This window comes from Trachurus japonicus, chromosome 5 (assembly GCF_045865225.1).
Source record: "Trachurus japonicus isolate A0001 chromosome 5, Traja_1.0".
NCBI classification, from domain to species: Eukaryota; Metazoa; Chordata; class Actinopteri; order Carangiformes; family Carangidae; genus Trachurus; species Trachurus japonicus.
This window is the reverse complement of record NC_140911.1, coordinates 24208081-24221210: the sequence shown is the minus strand read 5'-3', so window position 1 is coordinate 24221210 and position 13130 is coordinate 24208081. Positions and strand designations below refer to the sequence as shown.

The following is a 13130-nucleotide window of genomic DNA, read 5'->3' as shown; positions in this document are numbered from 1 at the left end:
TGAGTGTGTGTGTGAGGAAATCCTGCCGTCCTTCAGGTCAGAGATAGAGCCAATTAAGGACTTCCAGGAATATCTAAGGGTCGAAGCGCGTAGTTCTGCAGCCACTTGCATCTGTGTGGAATTTTAAGGCTTTACTGAGGCTTTGCAGCATATTTCTCATTTCTAGGACTCACCATCAGCTCGGAGGGGAAGTGTGAAGGACAGCAGAGGTGCTTTCTGAGCAGCTGCATGTCACTCTGGTTTGTCAGAGGATTTTAAAAAAAACATCCGGCCAGATTCCAAAAAGTTAAAAAAAATATTAGCGTTTTTGTGCCATTCACTGGATTCTTCTCTTGGTGTGCATCTTAAATGGATATAAGAAACAGCCATATATACTGTATATATATATATCACTCAGTAATTATTTATTCACATTTCTGCACTACCTTTCCAATGCAGCGTGTACAGTATAAATACACAGAGCAGATGAGACACGCACACTACAGTCATGATGTTCTCTCATCGTTCTTGTATTATATACAGTATGTCTGCTGGGAGTCATCTACTTTTATGTATTGTCGATATTGCTTAGCACTTCTTTTTAACTTAATATTAATTTTTATGTCAGTTACGATACAGTATTTGACAGCAATACTAAACTGGAATCAAATTCCCTGCATTTACACACATAGCCTACTTGGCCAATAATGCTGTTTAGGGTCTGATTAGGTGATCAATCGATTACTAACTGATCATCAGAAAAATTAATCTACAACTGTTTTTATAATGTAATAATCATTTTGGTTGTTTTTTTTAAGATAAAATATACATGAGGTTTGTAGCTTCTCTAATGTAAAGATCTGATGCTCTGTTTTGTCACACATGAGTGAAGTGAACATGTTATTCTGTGAAAAAACTTACACAAGTGTTTACTTTCCAGAATTCTATACATCACATGATCCATCAAATGAATTTCATCATCAATTATTAGCATTGGGTAGACTCAAATATCTTTCCATAAACTAAACGACACAGCTAAACTCACAGCTCTGCGTGGCCCCTTGGTGTTTAAGCAACATCAAGCGTTTTAAGGAATTCATGACGCTTAAATAATAAACTTGCTGCACGTCGTCGTCTTCGCTCTCTCTTGCTCTGTCTCTGTGTCAAAGATAAAAAAATAATTTAAAAAAATGCGTATATGTCGCTCCAGATGCTTCAGCCGTTCAACATCCATGTATGTTTTCAGGAGGTTCTTGTGTTTTTTTTTTGTCTGACTTGTGTGCCTTCTTATATTGACCTAGTTTAAAGCCTTAAAGTGTCACTGTTGTTGCAGCCACATCACCAACAACGGTTCCTGACCGTTTTCTCTCTGTTCCTGTCACATTTACACAGTGAAGCAGAGACAAGCTGCAGACTCAGAAACACACAGTATAACAAGACTGAGAGCAAACATGCGCAATGTCACGAAAATGTGTAGAGTCATACAATTAATAACATAAGGCGCAATTTGCTATTTACACAACCTTGCACTGAGAAACAGACGAGTGCTTCTGACTTGACACAAGGATAATAGGCGGAAATTGGTGATTCAAAGACTGACCAGAATGTGTGAAGGACACTGCGTGAAGTCAACCTGTATGGATGGTGTCCACGAAGGAAAACCATCTCACACAGAGCTGCAAGATTCAACTTTTTAAAAAGAAGCTCAATGACTGTTTGTGTGTCCGCAGCAGATTTTCTGCTCATATAAAACCAAAACAAATGTGTTCGGGGTCCAGCTCATTTGGTGTGGACCTGGCCAGGACCACCACAGGGGACTACACAGTGCCAACCGTGAAACATGGACACATGGAAGTGGGCCTGTGCTGATGACACAGGGCAGCATGAGTGCAAAAAAAAAAGGAGTAGAGTTGATGTTTGTAGATGGCACAATAGGTATAATAGGTATACGTTTGTTTGTTTTTCTGGATAACTGAATGAGAAGATTTAAGCCTCAAGAAGACAGGCAGAGGAGGAACTCCCCAGTGTATCAATGATCACAATCTCACTGCATCAATCACACAAGTTTGGACTGAAGAAAAAAACACCTCTGGGGTATTTAAAGCAGGATTCAGAGCAACAGATCCCCTTCACTGGGTTATAGCCAGGGATCTGAGCAGTGGTGCACTCAGGTTGCTCTACATCAAACAGCATCAAAGTGAAGAATTATTTTACTCACAATAAGATGAAGTTGGATCTAAACTGAGACCCACAAAACTAAGGCGCCTCTGGTTTATGTCTAAACTCTTCCACAGTGTGTTTCCTGTCATGCTGCTCAAACTGAGAAGACAATATGCCAAGAAGAAAAGAAATGTCTTAAAGCATATAGAGTAAAAGTGGTCCAGCCTGACCCCACAATAGAAAAAAATGGTTTGTCAGGGAGAAACAGTAAACGTGCAGAGGTGAGCGTCAACCTGATGTGTTGACACTGGTTACAAAGACACCTGCATTAAAATCATCTGAGGTAATCAGATTATAATCTGTCTGCTACGGTCATGGCCACATTAACAGCCGTGAAACTGGAACACATCTCCTACCCACACAGGCATCACGCTGGGAATTCTGGGTAGTAACAAACACGATGCTGCATCAGTTTTTCCCCTCCCCTTATATATGTATAAATATACAGTACATACACATGAATATAAAAGGGCATGTGTCCCTGTCTGCCAAAAGATCAAACCAATCAGTCCTTTGTAGGCCGGAGTAAGAGTGACAGATGTGAATGAAATGCAGTAGCTCAATACTCATAGTTATAAGAGCAAGTCATTCATTGACTAATATTAAATCAACACATTCCTTGAGTAAACAGTTAAAATAAACACCATGACTTCACACTGAAGTAAAAAAGTAAAAGGCCATCTCACCTCCAGGACAATATTATCTGTCCAGATGAAAAACCAACACCAGCTTCTCAATTTTCTGGTCTAAACATTTGAGTACATTGAATATTTCAGAGCTCTAGACAAGCTTGAATGGAACACATATGAAACATCTGACTAGATTGATTGGTTAAGAGAATAATCATCATTACTTGGCCAATATGGAAGATATTCCTAGTGCACACGTTTCACCACTTAAATTCAACTCAGTAAATAATATAACTCAACACTGTCACCTCAAACCATATCCACTCACTGTTTTGATGCCTTTTCAAAATTGGCAAAGGCCAAGATGTCATCATCATCATCATCATCATCATCATCATCATCATCATCACCCTCATCATAATGTCTTAACTCAGCAGCTTGTGTGTATGTTATTGCTGAGTGTTTGTATTAGTGAAGCATAACCGTGCTGAATGGTGCTAAATAAGGGCTGTAAGTTGCTGCTGCTGACGTGTGCTATTATCCTGGGAATCACACAAACATGGAGAAAAACAAATGAGGTTCAAGCAGGGCACCGGGGATGGAGAGGAAAACACAGAGTCTCGCTCATGTGTAATAGATAATCGATTGGGTGATCAACACCGGGTTATGTGTCTTATTTTTTCAGACGGAAACTGAGGAAAAACAAAGGCAAAGCATAAAAGGAGGGAGTGAATGGGAGGAGTGAGGCAGGAAGAAGAGAGTGAAAATAACATGTGATGGAAAAATATGAAACTCAAAGTGAAAAAGTTTGCAAAATACACAAGATACTTTATTTTAACGAAATACTGGTATGAGCATTTTTCACACTGGAGAAACCACAACCATCAAATTTGGGATGTTTTTGCATGACATTCACACAAGTCACGGACTCATTTTCTATCAATAACTTTTCTACTATTAATCAATTTATCAGTGGTTGCAGATATTTAAAAAAGAACAGGAGGAAAGGAGATACAGTAGAAGTAGAGAAAGGGCAGTGAGTGTGAGCTAGTGATGGACACAGAGACAGGGAAGGAATGAAGGGAATAGTGGAGGAAGAGAGATGGAGAACAAGATCAAGATCCAGCTCCGTCTCAGTGTCATGTGGCCCTGCGGGAGGCAAACCCCACACACATCTGTCAGTCTTAAACATCACAAACTGCGACTGCAGAAAACACAAAAACACGCACACAGCTGCTGCCAGTGTCCCCTGACAGAGCTGAACAGCTGCTGAACAACACACACACACACACACACACACACACACACACAGAAGAACAATTCGTCCTGTCAACAACTGTCTGGGTGACACAACAACTCGGATCAGTCAAAGCAACTACCAAGATCACACATGTCGACCATCTGGGTTCCTTTCTCACCACAAACCGCAGACTCTGGCGTTTCCATGACGACCAGATCTCACAACATGTCAGTCAGCTGATAGGAGTTGCATGTCAGTGCAATGATATGCTCAGATTAAGTTTGAACTTTTTGGTCAAGGCTACGGTCAACTGTTTCTAATTTTCTCCCCCGACTCGTTTTTGGAAACAGGCTGGGAAAAACACTTTACTCAGTATTATAGGAATGTCAGAGCTATAACTACTGATCACTGTCCTGTCATTACTGATTAATCTGCAAACAATTATAATAAATTGATATCTTAGTTTGTCTATAAAATGGTCAAACTTCTTGGATCTCCCAAAACACAAAAATAGTTTCAAAATGAAACCTGCACCTTAGAGGAGGTGTTACACATTTTGACTTGATTATCAAAATTATTATGCCCTATTCAATATAATCCAGCTCAAAACTACTGCAAAGGCACTCAAAGCAAACTGCAGCCTCGATAGTTGTGTACTGATAACATACAGTATGTTATCAAGCTGGGGCATCTGAGGAAGGAAATGTGAAAAAGCTGAATTTCTGCTGCCGATATATAGAGCAGAAAACAGTAGGGCTGCAACTAACGATTATTTTCATTATTGATTATGGTAATCTGTTTTAATTGGTCAATAAAATGTTAAAAAATGTCGAAGAATGTCAGTGTTTCCCAAATCACGAGATGACGTCCTCATCAAATGTCTTGTTTTGTCCACAAACCAAAGAGATATTCAGTTTATTGTCATAAAGGAACAAAGAAACCAGAAACCAGAAACATTCACATTTAAGAAGCTGAAATCAGAGAATTTCTGAAAAAACTACCCACACCGATTATTCGATTATCAAAATAGTTGACGAGTAATTTAATAATCGATTATTGTTCGATTAACCGATTAATTGTTGCGGTTCTAGAAAAGAGTGTGTGACTATAGATTATTAGAGGTTAACTTTCAACATTCACATCATCTTCATTTTTTATCCACAAGCTGATTCCTGTCATTGCTTCGTGGTAGGAATACTTATACACTGTCATCTGATTTCTGCCATTAAGACTTTCTATTCATGAAGTCACCTCAAGGCTACAGAGGCTGAATATGAACCATATACACTGGAAATTAATAAAGCAAGGTTGTTATATCTATTCATATTCTACAGTAAGTTGTTTCGATCACTAACCCACTCTTTCCAAGAAGCCATGTTTTAAGACCATCATGTAGCAGTGGAGTGTGTGAGTATCTTCTTTTGGACTGAGTTGGGATCTTGTAAGTTTCAAAAAGCCAAAAGTAGCCAGCTAATTTACAAATCCTTGGGCATGGGACTGGTCAGGGGTGAAATAATCAAGACTGATCTATTCATACCAAAAGGCTATGCAAGATTTTCCAGGGTCCTTCCTTTGACTGAATGGATGGAGCAGAGGCAGAAGTGGTGGTTGTTGGCTGGTTGCCTGGAAAAGGCCAAATTATCAAATTATAGACTCGCGGCTTAATTATACTTCAGCTAGTCGACAGAAGTTTGCCATGTCATTTCTTCTTTTATTTATTTATTTATTTATAGTTTTGTAACGGTATATGCTGGTTTTATAGTGACAGACATGGAGAATGGCCGAAAACACAACGCAGCAGCACGGGAGGACAAGTTGGCGAGTTTTGGAGGAGGCCATTTCTTTTTTTTATTTTCCTTTAACATGAGGTGAACAAGGACGGTCAAGGTGCGTCACCTGAATGGTACAAAACTGACCTCAGATTCTGTATCAGCAACAACGCTAACCTATGACACAGACTTTGAAAAGAACAAATTAATGTGATATCCTGTTGAAAATGATATAAAACAATGGACACTACACTGTTGGCATGGTTAACCCGCCACTGTCACCTCTCAGCAAGAAGGTTTTTGGTTCGATTCCTGGACCTGGGGCCTTTGTGGGTGGGGTTTGTATGTTCTCTCTGTGGCTGCTTGGGCTCTCTCCAGGTTCTCCAGCTTCCTCCCACAGTCCAGACACATGCATGTGAGGCTGAGTGGTGACTCTAAACGCCCATGGGTGTAAATCTGAGCGTGTGATTTGTTTGAGTCTATATGTCGCCCTGTGATAGACTGGCAACGTGTCCAAAATGAACCTCGCCCTCACCCTGTGTCAGCTGGGATTGGCTTCAGTGACCCAGCACGTACAAGCTGTGCAGCCTGGATGGATGTATGATATGAAACAGAAACATGCAGAAAATATATGCACTTATTTTAAGACGGAACTAGTTAACAATTATTTTAAAATGATGAAAATGATTCATGAATTATGAAAACAATTTCATCTAACTGCATGGGCACGAGTACTGAATACAGCAACAGGAGACAACAAGTGGAGAATTGCTCATTGCAAACAATCCCTCACACCGGTCCGGTTGGTGTTTCAGAGTAACTGCCTTCATATTCTTGTCAGATACATTTTTCTCAGTGACCAGCCACAACCCTGCCACCTCTTGACAGCTCTCTGATGTCGTCAGTAACTTTCCACACACAAAAAAGCAAAAAAAAAACAAACAAACAAACAAAAAAGTAGGTACACAACAAGCACGGCTGATATCTGCATCTAAATCATTTAAATCTCCAAACATGTCAACAGTGTTAAGCAGAAATTCAGTTTTCTCACTCTAACACACACAGATGTCACTAACGTCACTACCATGTTCAAGTATCGATGCAGCTGTAGATTTGGATTTATGGCTGTGGGGGGGCTGTAAATAACTGCAGCCATCTTCTACAGAAATACATTTATCCCTTGTTTCCCAAAGTTTGTGCCCATAATATATTGTTATTACATTTGCTTTGAAGAGATATGGAGATAGACATATATTTTTTTCTTGAATTCAAAATAATTATACTGCTGGAGCCATCACAGAAACATCCAGTTCAACAATACTATCCACTATAGAGTATAAAAGCTCCGAAATGCTATAGAACAGAAAGGATGACTGCATTAAATGTAATTATACTTTCCAATGCAGGTGACCAGAAATGACATCTCCTCTCTTACAGACATGATTACAAAAAAAAGTAATATTGTGGTTGGAGGCAAATACAGCCGATAAGACTTAATTTGCTCCATTTTGTACAAAATTACTACTTGTACATGTTACATGTTCTCTGCATTTTATGGACTTAAAACTAATGTCGTGATAGTAGTAAGTGGTAAAATCCATGTAATGCAGCTATCATGCCATGACTATAATGTGTACACCATGTGTACTATGCTTCATGTGTTTATTATAAGTATGTTGTGAACATGAGTGTGGTTTTAGGAGGCGGCTGTGTCAGCATCTGTGCCCAAGACACGTTTCCTTCCAAGGAAAAATAAAGTTTATCTTATCTAATGAAGCATACTGTACTCCATAAAAATTTCTCACAATTACTATCTTCAGCTTTTGTGTATGGAGACCTGGACACATGCCCTTGATGTAAGCTGGTGATGAGAGAAACCTGGCACACAGAGGGGAAGTGACCCTCTTCCTTTCCCCAAATGACAACAGAGCCTCTTGTTGTCATCATCAAACCCTAAGGACCCTGCTAACTGGGGTGGATGTCAGGGACAGAGTGGTGGTAGCCATCACCAGCAGGATATTTAGCATTGCATACAGGCCAAATCACTCCCACAGCCTCCGGAGAGCCACCAGTCACTCCCACTATGATATATACATCAATCTATACAACACCAGAAGTGCCTCGCTGATGGATGACAGTGGGTTATTTACCAATATTATGGTCACTGTGGGGCAGCATGATGAGGCAGTCCTGCATCAGTAGTTTGACAACAAATAAACACGAGTAGCAGCGTGGTTATCATCATCACACCCAGCGTAGCTTAAACTACCACGTTTAAAACCGATTACACCAACCAAACCTCTCCTGCCAACACAACATGCAGTCTTTGCTCATGATAATAGGACACGACACATTTCACCAGGTAATCGACCTGACCTTAATGATATTTACAGCGAGCTAGCTTCCAGCTAACAAAACTTTTAAGCATCCACTTCTTATTACCGCAACAAAAACATCCCGGTTTCTAAAGCTAAGCTGTTAGTCCGTGTTCCCGTTCACCGACAGCGATGTTAATAATGCGCCTGGCTGCCGTACAACACGTTTCCAGGCTGGTAGTTAGTTACCATGTTGGTTAGCGTTAGCTGTCAGACTGGCCAGCTTCTTGACCTTAGCTTGGCAACACGCTAGCTGGCTAAGCCTGCTACACTCCTCCTAAATCACTTTAATAAACCTAAAACTTCACAATGTTTCGTGTCATCTCGTTTTAAACCCCCCTCCCTTTATTTATTTTTCCTTTCAGCGGCTCTCTATCCCGGACACTAGCGGGAAACACTACCGTTACTTTACGACACGGAGCGCCGTTGAAGTAGCCGTACATGCTAACGCGAGCTAACTGGCTAACATCACGGTTTGACGTTACGCAGTGTCTCCGGTTAACGACACCGGGCTGTCACGGTGACCACATACCTGCAGATCCCCGGGCCGACACCGACTGGACTTCGCGGAGTTCACGGTGGATGTGCTTCAGAGACAGGAGCGGTTCATGGATGTCGGTCCCCGGTGTCCAAACTCATTAACGACGAAAAAAAAACATCCCGGAGGCTAACGTCATTACAGGGAAGCTCACGCAGCCTGTTTTGCTTTTACGCTCCGTTCGCCGGAGTGCGACGCTGTGGCGCCACCTGGCGGCTGGAGCTGGACCCACCTAGACCCCCCGCCTCATCCGCCTCATCCGCCTCCAGCCCCGCCCGCAGGGAAACCTCGGTGATTCACGCCTCCACTAGGAGCAGCAGCAGTAATATATATAGACTTTATTTCAGACACAGGTCCATATCACAATCAATATAAATAGTACAAAAATAAAAAATAAAGTACAAAAAATACAGTAAGAGCAGTGCTGGTGGGTTTCCCTATAGATACAGTTTAGGTAGCACAATGGTTGATGATGAGCAAACAAAATAAGATAAAATAAAATAAATATACAACCTGATTCAAATCACTGGTAGGTATTTAGGGGATGTCATGTTTACTGCAACTGGTCTATCAATTGGTTGATAGGCCAGGTTTTTATGTCTCAGACATGAAATCCTCTATGTCTGAGAAACAATTAAATTCCGTTTTTCTGTTATTACACAGTGTTATAACAATATGTGTTTATAATTCGTAAATTGCAATCTGTTTGACATTGTCATGTAATAATAATGCAACAAGATAACAAAGTAAACGTGGCCAATTAAACTGTTGGTTGTGTAGAACATTTGTTTTATTTTCCATTAAATTCTCAAACCTATGGCAGCCGGTGCATATTCTCATTTGCCCAGGTCATAGTCTACTCACAGCAGCAGTAAAGAGCAGTGCTGGGTTCCCCTAAGATACAGTTTAGGTAGCACAATGGTTGATGATGAGCAAACAAAATAAGATAAAATAAAATAAATATACAACCTGATTCAAATCACTGGTAAAGAGTGAGAGAGGTAGGTACTATAGGGGATGTCAACTTGCCTGCAACTGGTCTATCAATTGGTTGAGAGGCCAGGTTTTTATGACTCAGACATAAAAATCCTCTATGTCTGAGAAACAATTAAATTCCGTTTTTTGTGTTTTTCTGTTATTACACCCTGTTATAACAATATGTGTTTATAATTCATACAATTGCAATCTCTTTGACATTGTCATGTGATAATGCAACAAGATAACAAAGTAAACGTGGCCTATTAAACTGTTGGTTGTGGCTGACAGAGAAGAGCCACAGCAAAGTTATATCATGTCAGAACATTTGTTTTATTTTTTCAAACCTATAGGCAACACTTTTAACGGTGTCAGGGGAGTTCACCCTGAGAGCCATGCAGAAGCTCATGTGGCTGGATGCTGCTGACAGGACTTTCAAAATAAAATGTCCGACGTCTAATAGTAAACACACCAGTTTACATAATGCGTTTAAGCAGCAAACAACCAGTACTCAAGTAAAGTATAGGCGTAGCAAGCGTTACTACTTCTAATATTAAGTCACACCTGTGCGACTCAAGTAAAAAAAGAAAGAAGTAAATACAATGCATCTAGTAAATCATGTAGTAGCCTATCTGCTAGTAGCCGACGTATCCTGCGAGGCACTTGCGATTGGTTTTCATTATTTCCCGAGGGCTTAGGCAACAAAAAGAAAAATAGATAACATTGTCAGTTTTATTCTTCAATTGTGTTCAAGTAAATAAAGTGAATTTACGTTTGAAAGAAACAAATGGAGCTCTTATTTTGAAGTCTGTATTTATTGAATTCCGGTGTGCAGTGTTGACAGCGGCTACGCGTTTGTTTCCACCGTGTCCCGTGTTGACAGCGGCTGGTGTGACACCATGGATAACACACATTCACAATCCACACACACACTTTCGATACTACTGCTGCTCTATAAAAACCCACACACTCACACACACCGACACACTCACACACAGCGAGCTAAGTGCGGAGAAGAAACTTTCTACGTGAAGCATCATGGGCACCATCATCTCACTCGTCTTCTCTCGGTTCACCTCCAAGAGACCCGTCAGGATTTTAATGGGTGAGAGACCTGATTAATCCATTTTTAAGTTGTGGTTTTACAATCAGGCCCATATAAAGTGTCTGAGAAATTAAATGTATTTACTCCAAAACAGGTTACATTTACATTCAAAATTGAAATTTTTTGTCTGATTTTGGCAAAATAAAGCATTGCTTGGAAATATTTTATATAGTATAGCTAGTAAAATGTGATATAAATATCAATACAATCATGAACCTGGGGATAATCCTTCCTCATCTTCTGCAATGGTTTTCATACTGTAGGCCTACTTTCTTTGTGATCATGAAACAGGTGTTAAATTACATTTGTATGTGGTATTTGCTCTTTACAGTAACATAATGAATGCTGTAGAAACCCGTTAAATGTTTGGGAATAGCCTAATGATTTAATTACGGTTATATTTTCCCGTTAGTGTTGTGTCTCTCTGTCTGTGTCTGAAATGTTGTTTAAATAAAGTAACCTGTTGCAACAATACAGTACTATTAATGTTGAATATTGCTGAAACAGTTCATTAATTAGTCTGTGACTACATCAATACATAATCAATATTGCTATTGTCTCTCATGTATGTGTGTGCTGCTGCAGTGGGTCTGGATGCAGCAGGTAAAACCACTCTGCTGTACCGACTGAAGCTGGCCGAGGTCGTCACCACCCTCCCAACCATAGGTCAGTCCACCTGATGTGTTTATTATGTAATATTAAATGTTACAAGTTCATGTTCCATAAAATGAACCGTATGTGTGTGTGCAGGTTTTAACGTGGAGACAGTGGAGTATAGGAACATCAGTTTCACAGTCTGGGATGTTGGTGGTCAGACTATTATCAGACCTCTGTGGAGACATTACTACACTAACACACAGGTAACACAACTACTATTACTATTACTGTTACAGAGTTACTACAACAACAGGACCTGTGCAATGACCTGCTTCTGTGTTTCTCTCTGTCTCTTCAGGGTTTGATATTTGTGGTCGACAGCAACGACCCTGAGAGGATTAAAGAGGCTGCAGATGAGCTGCACAGGATGGTAATGGCTTTTTTAGTGTTTCAACACACTATCACGTGTGCATACACGCACACACAGATACATGTTAAAACCTAGTTATAACAAAACTGATTCAATAATAGCTGTGTTTTGCCATACAAAAAAAATGAAACTTGCATTTTGTCTTTCCCATCACTGTGTTTAGACTGGATTACTAAATGACAATAGAAATGTCTCCTAATGGATCTCAGATTCTCGGGGGCCAGAAAATTAGTAAAACTTACTTAATTGGGCAAATCAACTCTGTGTCCCCAGCACTGATCCACTCCCATATTAAATTACACCTGAGGAGGACATCTCTAATTGGTTCATGTCTAAATATAATGTTCACTCACCTTTGTTGTGTCTGTGTTGCAGTTGGAGGAGGACGAGTTGAGAGATGTCGCCCTTCTGGTTTTTGCCAACAAACAGGATTTGCCCAGAGCCATGTCAGTCAGTGATGTCACTACAGCACTGCGCCTATCAGGGATCTCACAGCCAGTGAGTCACAGATTCATCTCATCTTAATCTGTAACACCATTTTGAACACAGAAACATGAACTGACACAACAACGGGTTTGACAAGAGGTTAACACACCATGACTGTTGTTTTATCCTCACAGTCCGGGTTTAAACCAACTGGCTGATTTAAAGTCTTTGTCCCTCTGTGTGTCCGTGCAGTGGTTTGTCCAGAAGTCCTGCGCCGTCAGTGGTACAGGTCTGGTCGAGGGTCTGGACTGGCTCTCCAACCAGATCCTGCAGCAGTAGGAGCTCTGGATTATTCCTGGTTTCCTGATGACTCTTCTGTGAACTGGGCCGAGACAGGGAAACCCTGTAGATCCCAGCTCTTCTGAAAACACCTTGAAAGGAATCACTAAGACAGGGAGAAATGTCAACGCAACAATGTGAAAGGGGGAAATGTATCTTTAGCTTTATCACCTCAAACTGTTTTTAATCTGCAGTAAAGGGAAAACGCTGTGCCTTGAAAAGATTCTTATACTCTATGTCTACGTTATATTGTCTATATAAATAACATCTACATACTTTAGTCAAAAATGTTTAACTTTAGGAATAATTCAACAGTTCGAAAGATGTTTTGCACTAAACTCAAAAGATATTGACCACTATAAAAGTCAGATACTAAAGTTTACATTTAAAAGTTAATGTTTCAAGTTCCTGTCAGGTTGATGTGGCCTTAATCTGGAGCTGTAATCCAGCTAAAGAACAATGTTCAATCAAATCTGTTGACATTTTTTGTCACATAAGTAGATCTGAT

At 40.2% G+C, this 13130-nt stretch overlaps 2 protein-coding genes across 4 annotated transcripts in view; one reads left to right on the top strand and one right to left on the bottom strand.

Annotated features, from left to right (window-relative positions):
- The window catches only part of ip6k1 (inositol hexakisphosphate kinase 1), a 36008-nt gene extending 27045 nt beyond the window's left edge, over nt 1-8963 (bottom strand). For 2 of the 3 annotated variants that reach the window (XR_015035849.1, XM_085776884.1), the window contains exon 1: nt 8741-8963. The gene's annotated coding sequence lies outside the window, so the exon portion shown is untranslated. The remainder of the gene's footprint in view (nt 1-8740) is intronic. The other variant, XM_085776885.1, reaches the window with a different exon arrangement.
- Nucleotides 8964-10595: 1632 nt separating this feature from the next.
- On the top strand, nt 10596-12931 carry LOC146987626 (ADP-ribosylation factor 4-like). Its single transcript, XM_085776887.1, has 6 exons — nt 10596-10830; nt 11416-11496; nt 11581-11690; nt 11786-11857; nt 12233-12355; nt 12536-12931. Exons 1-6 carry the CDS (start codon nt 10764-10766, stop codon nt 12620-12622), a joined length of 540 nt encoding a protein of 179 aa, XP_085633013.1. The 5' UTR covers nt 10596-10763; the 3' UTR covers nt 12623-12931.
- Nucleotides 12932-13130: the final 199 nt, after the last annotated feature.

Excerpts from the sequence above, each read along its gene's own strand:
- LOC146987626 (XM_085776887.1), top strand. The coding sequence starts at position 10,764 with ATGGGCACCATCATCTCACTCGTCTTCTCTCGGTTCACCTCCAAGAGA. Across the intron at positions 10,831-11,415 it reads ACCCGTCAGGATTTTAATGG|TGGGTCTGGATGCAGCAGGT; the intron begins GTGAGAGACCTG and ends GTGCTGCTGCAG. Across the intron at positions 11,858-12,232 it reads CAGATGAGCTGCACAGGATG|TTGGAGGAGGACGAGTTGAG; the intron begins GTAATGGCTTTT and ends TCTGTGTTGCAG.